Source organism: Mauremys reevesii, linkage group 13 (genome assembly GCF_016161935.1).
Source record: "Mauremys reevesii isolate NIE-2019 linkage group 13, ASM1616193v1, whole genome shotgun sequence".
Lineage (NCBI taxonomy): Eukaryota > Metazoa > Chordata > Testudines > Geoemydidae > Mauremys > Mauremys reevesii.
In genome coordinates this window covers 8,299,001-8,309,362 of record NC_052635.1, presented here as the reverse complement: position 1 = coordinate 8,309,362, position 10,362 = coordinate 8,299,001, and the positions used below count along the sequence as shown (strand labels likewise).

General features: G+C 42.7%; 1 protein-coding gene across 1 annotated transcript; it reads right to left on the bottom strand.

The window, feature by feature from the left end:
* Positions 1–2,944: 2,944 nt before the first annotated feature.
* On the bottom strand, positions 2,945–3,880 carry LOC120379922 (olfactory receptor 14A16-like). Its single transcript, XM_039497436.1, has one exon. The coding sequence runs from the start codon at positions 3,878–3,880 to the stop codon at positions 2,945–2,947; it is 936 nt and encodes a 311-aa protein (XP_039353370.1).
* Between the last annotated feature and the right edge of the window lie 6,482 nt (positions 3,881–10,362).

The window sequence follows — 10,362 nt, the reverse complement described above, 5'->3', positions numbered from 1 at the left end:
GAAAAAGGAGGGCTAGTCCCCCAATTCCCCTGTAAACTATACACTAACTACAACAAAACTAGTAAACTAATTCTACTATACTAAAGTTGAACTATATACACAACGAGGTAGAAACAAAAGCGAGAAGCTAGGGTTGTGAAGGACAGCGATGCTGCACTCCACTGTTCCAATGACCGTAACGGGCGGTAAGAAGGAACTGAGGAGCGGACGGGTCGGCAGGGGTATATATCTGGCGCTATAGCGGCGCCAGTCCAGGGGGCGCCCAGCCGACCCACCGAGTGTTGCTAGGGTAAAAATCTTCCAACAAGCGTGCACGCGGCGCGCGCACACCTAACTGGAATGCATATGAGCAATCACTAGCAGAAGAACAAGAAGGGTTTCTTCAGGTATGTTAGCAACAAGAAGAAGGTCAGGGAAAGTGTGAGCCCCTTACTGAACAAGGGAGGCAACCTACAGAGAGAGGTTGTGGAAAAAGCTAATGTATTCAATGATTTTTTTCCTATGTCTTCACAAACAAGGTCAGCTCCGAGACTACCCTACTGGCAGCACAGAATGGAGAGGAGGTGACCAGCCCTCTGTGAAGAAAGAAGAGGTTCAGGACCATTTCAAAAAGCTGCATGAGCACATGAAGCCAGATGTATTGCATCCAAGGGTGCTAAAGGAGTTGGAGAATGTGATTGCAGAGCTATTGGCCATTATATTTGAAAACTCATGGTGATCCAGGGAGGTCCTGTATGACTGGAAAAACCTCCCCACCCCCAGGATACGTGGAAGCAACCGGAACAAAGGGCAGTGACTGCAAGGGGTGTGAGTGATTGCTGGACCCAGCCTAAAAGTTAGTCTATAAAAGGGAGCATTCTGGAACTGGTGAGGCTCGTATCTGTATTCAGTTTGATTAGACAAAGATTTGCACATTTTATTTTATTTTGCTCTGTGGCTTACTTTGTTCTGTCTGTTACTACAGGGAACCACTGAAATCCTACTTTCTGTATTTAATAAAATCAGAGTCTGTATTAATAGCTGGGGAAGGAAACAACTGTGCATAAATCTCTATCAGTGTTGTAGAGGGCGAACAATTTAGGAGTTTACCCTGTATAAGCTTTATACAGGGTATAACGGATTTATTTGGGTTTAGACCCCATTGGGAGTTTGATGTCTGAGTGTTAAAGACAGGAACACTTCTGTTAGCTGCTTTCAGGTAAACCTGCAGCTTTGGGGCAAGTAATTCAGCCCCTGGGTCTTTGTTGGAGCAGACGGGAGATTCTGGCTCCAGCAGGACAGGGTGCTGGAGCCCCGAGATGACAGGGAAGGCAGGGGTTGAAATAGTCTTGACACATCGGGTGGCAGCTCCCAAGGGGGTTTCTGTGATCCAATCCATCACAACTGTGATTTAGCCCAACTGAGTAGCTCTGTTTTTAACAAAACTCATTGTATCCAATCAGGCAAAGAAATAGAGCAAGTTATAATGTATTAATTTAAAATGGCTCAAAGCAATCAGGCAGTGCAAGTAATGAAGTTCTTATAAAAGAGTAATGGAGTAAGAAATATTCCAAGAAATAACAACAAATAATAAATAGTCACAGGAAAATCATGAGTTGGACATCAACAGTCATAGACAGAAAAAGAGGCACGATAAATTGGCATTGATTTTTCATGATCTATCTATCTATCTAGCTACATGATCTTATTTTATCTATTGTATATGTAATACACACAACCATGCACAAACATGGTTTAATAAACATTAATTAATAATAATAACAGCAACCAGCTTTGGAGATCTAGACACATTTGGATACTTGTGTGGATGAGAGTCGAATGGCTCCATACAAAGCTACACGTTGAAGTGAATGGCTATATCCCAATTGTTACGATTAAAAGATTAGCTCAACCTCTTCTCCCTGCTCTGGTCTCTAACTTCAAATCTTCTGCTATAAGCTTTCTGCCTATCCTGTCTTAGGGTGGAATCATGTGATTCCCCATCTCTCAAACTGGGTCCCAACCATGATTTCTCCAACTGTGTTTGGTGCCTGCAGTTCTTCCCACAGGAGCTGTGACCAGTAGAAAGTTGAGTGACTAAATGTCTTCACCAGGCAAAGTCTGATTTATTTACCACAATAGGAACAAAGCATAACATAATAGAAAATATGAGCACTTCCAGATGGATCACTGCAGTAGTTTGGTGGAATCAAAGTTGGCCTTATTATTCAGACTTAGTTTGTCTTTAGGAATCATTTTAATGCCTTTCAATTCCAAATACCTTTGCACCATAGGAAGAACAATACAGTGCTTATTTTAATAAATTTAAATAAATAACAATAAAGCATACACTTATATACGGCTCTAGGTGCCCTAACACATCATACACGACACAATAAAATCACATCAGCATTAAAATCATCACTTGAACAGACACCGGCAGAATTTTTTCTTCAGTTCTTCATCAATGGGGAAAGCAAAACTTCAAATCTCTCAGAAAATCCCATCAAGGTGATTCTGATATTGACACCTTGAATAGATGACAAAACAAATGGATGCCACCATTTAGTCAGACATACTCCACCCTCCCAAGCTCCTCCCTCGCCCAAAAAAGCCACCTGAAACAAAGAAACAAGTCAGCAAATGAATCAACAAAATCAAACAAAATGGAAAAGAAACAAGCAAACACACAATCCAAACCTCTCATACCCCAGGCTACAGGTGACAGCAACCCTATAATTCCCTATGACAGACAGATAGGTGCATACGTAGATAGATTCTGATCTTATGCACACCTGGGAAATCTTCTACTAACTCATTTTACTTCAGTGAAGCTAGTCCAGATTTTGTGATTTCATCAACAGATTCCACCCTATGTTCTCAAAGAGACAATTTTGTCATCAGTTGATGATATCTACAAAGAAACTCTGAATGAAATCACATTCAAGTTGCAGGGATGGACATTTTATCTCTTGGTGAATAACCTCCACACAATCAGTTTCTTCAATGCAGCTTTGATCTCCTTGTTCCTCATGCTGTAGATGATCGGATTCATCACTGGAGGCACCAGAGAATAGAGAACACCCACCACAAGGTCCAGACCTGATGCTGAGCTGGAGGTGGGTTTCAGGTAGGCAAAGATGCCAGTGAAAAGCAACAAAAAGACCACAGTTATGTGAGGAAGGCAGGTGGAGAGGGCTCTATGCCGGCCCTGCTCAGAAGGGATTCTCAGCACAGTTTTGAAGATCTGAACATAAGACACAATTATAAAAAAAAAGCAGTTTAAACTTAAAAACACACCTAAGGCAATAACCCGAACTTCAGTGAGGTACGAATCAGAACAGGTAAGCTTGAGTAGTTGGGGGATTTCACAGAAGAACTGGTTGATGACATTGGACTGGCAGAAGGGTAACCTGAAGGTGTTGCCAGTGTGCAGGGCAGAGTAGACAATGCCAGTAATCCAGGCACTGGCTGCCATTTGGGCACAAGCTCTCCTGTTCATCACTCTCTCATAGTGCAGTGGTTGACAGATGGCGACATATCGGTCGTATGCCATGATGGTGAGTAAGGCAAAATCAGTTACACCGAAGAGGAGAAAGAGAAAGACTTGGGTGATACATCCAGGATAAGAAATCACCATGGTGTTCATGAGGGAATTGGCCATGGATTTGGGGATAGTAACGGAGATGGAACCGAAGTCTAGGATAGACAGATTCACCAGGAAGAAGAACATGGGGGTTTGAAGATGGTGGTCGAGGGCTATGGCTGTGATGATGAGAAGATTCCCCATCAGGGCTGCCAGGTAAATCAGCAGGAACACCACAAAGTGCAAAATCTGCAGCTCCCGTACGTCAGAGAATCCCAGGAGAAGGAACTCGGTCAGGGTCGTTTCATTGGACATTTTCTTTCTCAGTTCACTGTGTGATGGCTGTGGAGGGAAGGACAAAGACAGTGAGGGAATTACAGTGACAGATGGAATGGTCCTGATTTCCTGCAACAACATGATGTGAATGTCAACAATGCACAGCACTCGTCACTGCTATTAACTAGGATTGGTGAGTTATCACATGAATATAAACTGGAGCAGCTCCCTTAAGGTCAATGAAGCTGCATCAGTTTGCACCGTCTAAAGATCTGGATCATGATGTGTCTTAATTAAATGCTGTGTGAAGGACTGAGCAAAGTACAATCCAAATGCAACAATTCTAGCCAAGATGGATCCCCTATTGCTACGAAGAGCAGGCTCCGGATTTGGGCAAGAAACTAAAATGCTAAAATGCCAATGCTGCCTAATATCCTCTTTTCGTGGAAATATGAAATGGACGTGGCCTTGTGTATGACAGCTCGCCTGTAACGATTTCACTGCAACACCACGTAGATGTCCAGCTGCCTGAAATCATATTGATTTATGACACCAAATCCTGACTGCATTTCCATCTCTGTGTACCGATGGGCTAGCAGCATTGCTCTGCTAACTCTCTGTTGTGACATTTGCCTCTGTCACTTTATGGGTGTGAGAGTCAGTGGCCATCAGGAGACTTGGGTTCTGTTCTTGGCTATGCCTCTGACCTGCTCTGTGACAATGGGACAGTCACTTCCCCTCCCTGTGCCTCTTTTTCCCCTCCATCCATTCTCTGCCTTGTCTTCTTGCACTGTGAGTTCTGTGGGGGATGAGCTGTGTCTTATTATATGTATATTCACTGCCCCCATTTACAACATTTCTCTTTAGTGGGCAGCAATGTAGGACAGAGGATATGGCGCTAGAGCAGAATATCTCAGTTTTAATCACATTGACATGCTCTATTTCCTTGGGCAGGGAGAAGAGAAACAGGCTTTGTCTGGGGACTTCAATTCACTGTTCTCTGTCTAAGGGGCTAGTATGTTTAATACCTATGATGTTTCCTGCCAACTTTGCTGCTTACTCAGTTTTACCATTCAACAACTGTCCCTTTGAAACAGAAATAAACACAGTTGCAATAGAGTGACTGGGTTCAAACTGTACAATTATTGGACTATATCAGTGTTCCTACCCCCATTAAAATCTACATGTTCAATCTGGTGTAATCAGACATTTTCAGTTTAAATTATTTCAAAGGAAAACTGGATTTTAAACTGACACATGCTCCAAGGTAGTCTCTGCTATTTTTGAAAAAACAACCTATGTACTGGAAAAGTCCAAACATTTTTTTTTATTCAGTGACAATGTTTCTGTTTTAAGCAGTTTACTTGAAATTGTCTGGTTCTCAGTGAACAAAAAAAAAAGTTTTGGTTTTCACAATTTCTTTGAAACTTCAACTATTGTTTCCTGGGTGGGGTGGCTTTGGCTGGGGCTTTAGCTGTCTCTGCCTAAGTCTAAAGGTGCCTACATGTATAACGCATATTCTGTGGGTATCAATTTTGCTCTTTACTTAGTTTTACCATCTTGCAACTAACTGTATGAAACAGCAATTAAACACGATTCCAATAGAGTGAATGTGTTTGTAATAGTGATGTTATTGGAGAATATTAATGTTAGCACGCTGGCTTAATTATAGATTTCCAATCTGGGCTAAATTTTCAATGTTTCCAATCTGTTTTCAATCTTTTCAATTGAAAACATTTTTCTGCAAAGTCTTTGCTATCCTTAAAAGACAAAATATGTATTGGCAAAATCAACACTTTAATTTTTCTCAAAAAATTCAATGATTTTTTTCCAGATTTCAGCAGTTTTTAACAGCAAATTTTTCGTTCTCGTTGCACAAAACTAAAAAATGTTTTGGTTTCCACAATTTCAATAATTTTCTTTTCTGCTATGAGCTCTAGATGTTTTATTAAATGTTTCTAAAAGACTTACAGTTTCAATGTAATTCATATTTCTATCTTTACATTTCCTCTAATATATTAAACCCCAAACATATTAACTGAAATAGCAAACTTACAGTATTGGTCTTTGTGGAATGTTTCCCAGTCTGAGAAGCATTTGATAGTCCACTGCCAGGACTCTCAGTCATTATCTGTCTCTATATCTCTCCATAATGCCCCTGCCACTGAGTTATCCAGCAGTTGTTTCCCTGCCCCGTCACCAAATTCCCTCAGAGGCTGGGTCTCTGTGGTTCCCGACAGACAGGGACCCACTCCACAGACGACCAGTCCCTGATCTCCTCTTGGGGCAGGCTTGGTTGAGAGGTGAAGGACTAAACAGGATGGGGGATTGAAAGCCCCTCCCAACTCTAGAGCTGATCCTGGGTTGTGTGGGATTCAGGTATGATCACAGCCCAGGATGTAACTGCCCTGGGGTTAAATAGCTGAATCTGGTCTCCAGGGCTGTAAGCCCAGCTCTGATCTCACCTTGGGAAGAAACCATCCTGATAATCAGCTCTAACCAAACCTAATACCCCAGAGGACGAAATGGCCCACCCTGAATCTCATATGTTGGCAGCATCCCTGGAAGGACTCTTGGCCAGAAAGAAGGCAGGGCTGAATGACAAGTGGCATCCCAAGGATATTGAAGAATAAAATATGTATCTGAAGCACTGACATGTGACCTACAATAGCTCAGACCCCAGTGTCACCAGAGCCCCAGCTGGCCTGGAATAGCCTGTTCTTTCATTAATGCCACATAAACAGCTCTTGGAGAGCAGAGAGGTTTTTCTCCTGCATTTCATCAGCAGCTCTTGGGATGCAGCCAACACGGGAACCCTCAGCTCAGGCTGCCCTGGCTGTTTGATCTTGGTCACTAGGAAGCAGCCAGAGGCAAACAATAAAAGCTCCCAGCTATGTCCTAAACTGGTGTAAATTGACTCAGTTCTACTGAGTTCTGAGTAGTTAGGGCTGTTTATGCCAAGTGGAGATGTGACCCTTTGATTTCCACAAAGCTACTTTGATTTACACTAGCTGGCGATGAGATGCCGATGGACTATGCAGTTTTCACCAGCTGGGGAATTAGGCCTCATTAACTTCCCTGGAGCTACTGGGGATTTACGATTTCGCCCATTCTTCAAATACATATTCTTTGCCTGTGAATCTGAAGAGGAGACTAAAGTTGCTAACCAGTCTGCATGTTCTTAACTCTTTGCCCCCATGGGATTAATTTCAAGCATAGAACTTTTAATGGCTAAGGAGCATTTCTTTCCCACTGGGGAGAGTACTTTGGAGGTTTTCAGTGTTGCCTTGATTTTCTGTATCTGATTTTATTTGGATGAATGGACTCGCTTTCTTTCTTTCTTTCTTTCTTTCTTTCTTTCTTTCTTTCTTTCTTCCTTGTCAACAATTATATGGCTTTTTTCTGAAGAAATCACTAAAATAAAAGACTCATTAGGCTGAAGGTGCAATGCTATATGACATCTTAAAAATGTTTATTTCACAGTGATTGTACGTATGACAGAGAGATTGAACAATGACGAAGGGTCAGATCCTCCTCTGGTGTAAATCAATTGCAGCTCCATTGGCATTGAAGGGTCAAATCCGCACTCCACCCCCACACAAACCTTGCTTAAAGCTGCCATAATGCAGTTAGAGTCAATGAGACCGGATCTCTGAATGCTGTAAATTGGCATAGTGGTATGGAGCTATTCCAGCTGATGTGACCTCAGTATCTGTACCATAATGCCTGGTTTTATGTTTGTTCCAGTTCATGAGATTCTCATTGCTTAGAACCTCTATCTCATTTTAATAAACATAAAATATTCTAAAATCTTGAGATTATGGTTCATGGACAGAAATCTGTGAGATGTGCTCCCTACTGGTAAATTGGCTGCTAAATATATAGACACTAGGTCTGGGGCCCAAAGGTAAAATGACAGTGATGGTGAGATATGAGAGACTGGGAAAATGCCCAGTTTGAGACACCCAGCCAGAGGAAGGACCTACTCTGGCTGGAGGAGGGTCACCTTAGAAGCACCCCCGGAGAGAGAGGGGAGAAATGAGGCCGTGTTTGTAAAAAACTGGGTTCTATCTCCCCAAATTGTCCCATCTGTCCACCAATGGTGAGAACAATCCTGGAGCAGCAGCCTGCCCCTCAACCTTATGTAGTTATCTTTGTGACTAGTTCAGGGTCTCTGCACATTCAGGCAGCTGTAGCTGCATCAGTCAAACCCAAAGAAATTTCCCCTCTCAGAGCTATTGTCTCCAGCTTTCTGTAGATTCTGGGAGGTGGAGTTAACATAGAGGTCTTTTAATGACCTGTGAAAAACAGAAGGTCTGATTGTCTAATTGTGTGGTTAGGAACCCCGATATGTAGAATGTTGATGCACTGAGGGCACATGAAAACACTAAAGAATTTTATTAGAACATTTACTAAAGACACAAAGAATCCAAATTACATAAAAAACAGCAGTAATGTGAAATTAAGCTGATCTTTTCCATCATGTCTTACATAGAATCACACCCTTTCTTGGGGTTCTGGTGGTCAGAGAGAAAAAGGATGTGAAAGGATTAGTTTAGGGACCTCTTAGAGGACTTACTCCTTCACTCTCCCCCTTCCCTGGTCCTTCTTGTGTGAACAGAGAACTACAATACCCAAAGTGCGAAGGTGCAAACAATTTGATGTCTATTGGAGTGAACTTCCAGCAAGCTTAAATCCAAGTTCCTTTTTTTTTTATTTTGCAATCCCAACTTAATTCCTTGTTGTGCCTAATTTATATAGTAATATTCTCAGCTATACTTAACCAATTACTTTACTGAAATCTATCTAACCAGTGCTAACATATTTTAGGTTACAAGGGACCTCAGGAGATCATCTAGTCCAACCACCTGCTCAAAGCAGGATCAATCCCCAGACACATTTTTACCCCAGTTCCCTAAGTGGTTCTTTCAAGGATTGAGCTCACAACTGTGGGTTTAGCAGGCCAATGTTCAAACCACTGAGCTATCCCTCCCCGTCTTCAAAGCTGCCTACTCCCTTTTGTTGCCCCCCATAGGATTATTTCCAATTTGTCCACATCCTCAAAGCTGGGCAGAGTCCTCCAGATGAGGCCTCACCAATGTCAAATAGAGGGGAATCATATACCGTTATCTGTTAGACTGAAGAGTTAAAAAAAAAACTGGTCATTCAGATCTGGTTTTAGCAGATGATACTTTAGCTTTGGAGCTGGCCGAGGATCCTAACAGCAGTTTCATTAAAACTTTTGAAATTTCAAACTTTATTTTTTGCAATTTTTAATCATACATTTTAAAATATTGATGAAAACATTCTCAGACACTGGGATCCAGGCTGGGAATATTAGCAATGTGCTTTGCGTAGCCACAGGAATGGCTTTAAAAAGACAGAAACAACTGACCCATAGTCACTTTGGCTGAGATTTTAAAAGCCAACTCTAGGAGGTGAATGCCCAACCCCCATTCATTTTACTGGGAATTTGGCATCCCAGTCCCCTAGAGACCCAGGAAAATCTCAGCCTTTGTATTTGTAATCATGTTTTTAAAGTATTTCTAGCAGCATTATTCCCATTGGGATGGGAAACTGAGGCACAGAGAGGCTAAGGGCCAGGCTTCTAAAGGTGGTGAGACCCCTAAAATGTAAACAGGTGCCCGGTGGGATTTTCATAAGTGCTCAGCTGACTTATGAAGCCCGGACACCTTTAAAAACGTTCTGTAAGTGACTCCTGTCAGGTCAGACAGGGCATGTGTGACAGCGCAGGAAATGAAACCTGCATCTCTGCAGTGGCAGGCTGCTATCCTAAGGACTCGATCATCCTTCCTCATCTGCTGAGAGGATAGGACTGATGCTGATTGACCCAGCACATGCTGGGCCCTTAGCAACATTCCTGATGTCTCACCCAGTGCTCTGTGTGAAGCTGATTTACGTGAGTATCATGTGCCAGGTGTATGAGTTTTGGCTGTAATTCTTTTGGAACAAATAGCTGGTGTGTACCTCATAGCACACAACCATCGAGCATCCTTGGGCATCTAAATACCAGGCACAAGTTCCACTGGCGAGTGGCAGGTCCTGTTTGGAGGGACAGTGTCCAACAGGAAAGTGGGGCAGAGTGACTCAGTACCAGGCCAGTCAAACACAGTATGCAAATGGAGGAGCAAGGAACTCAATGCTGGTTTGCTAAGTCCTAGTCTAGTGCTCTAACCTTTGGGCCAACTTTCCCCACTAAGGAGAAGACTTTAACCGAAGCCATGAAATATCTGCTGCTTTGGGGCAGGGATGGTTCCTGCGGGAGGATGGGAATGGGAGTTTGCTTCCCAGGTCTGTGCAATGGCTGCAGACCGTAAATTCACCAAGACCAGTGGAGTCAGGGGATAGAAGCTGACAATAAGAATCCTCCATGTAAAGTCAGCCTGCATAGAGAGTCACATCCTTTCCCTCTTTGTATTCTATAGCAGGAGAAGTGGAGCCCAGTTGCCTCCAACTGGCTGTGCTTGTTTGCCATTTGTTTGACATGGGACAATTGTGCA

Bases quoted from the DNA above. Each gene is read 5' to 3' on its own strand.
- LOC120379922 (XM_039497436.1), bottom strand. From the start codon at position 3,880: ATGTCCAATGAAACGACCCTGACCGAGTTCCTTCTCCTGGGATTCTCT.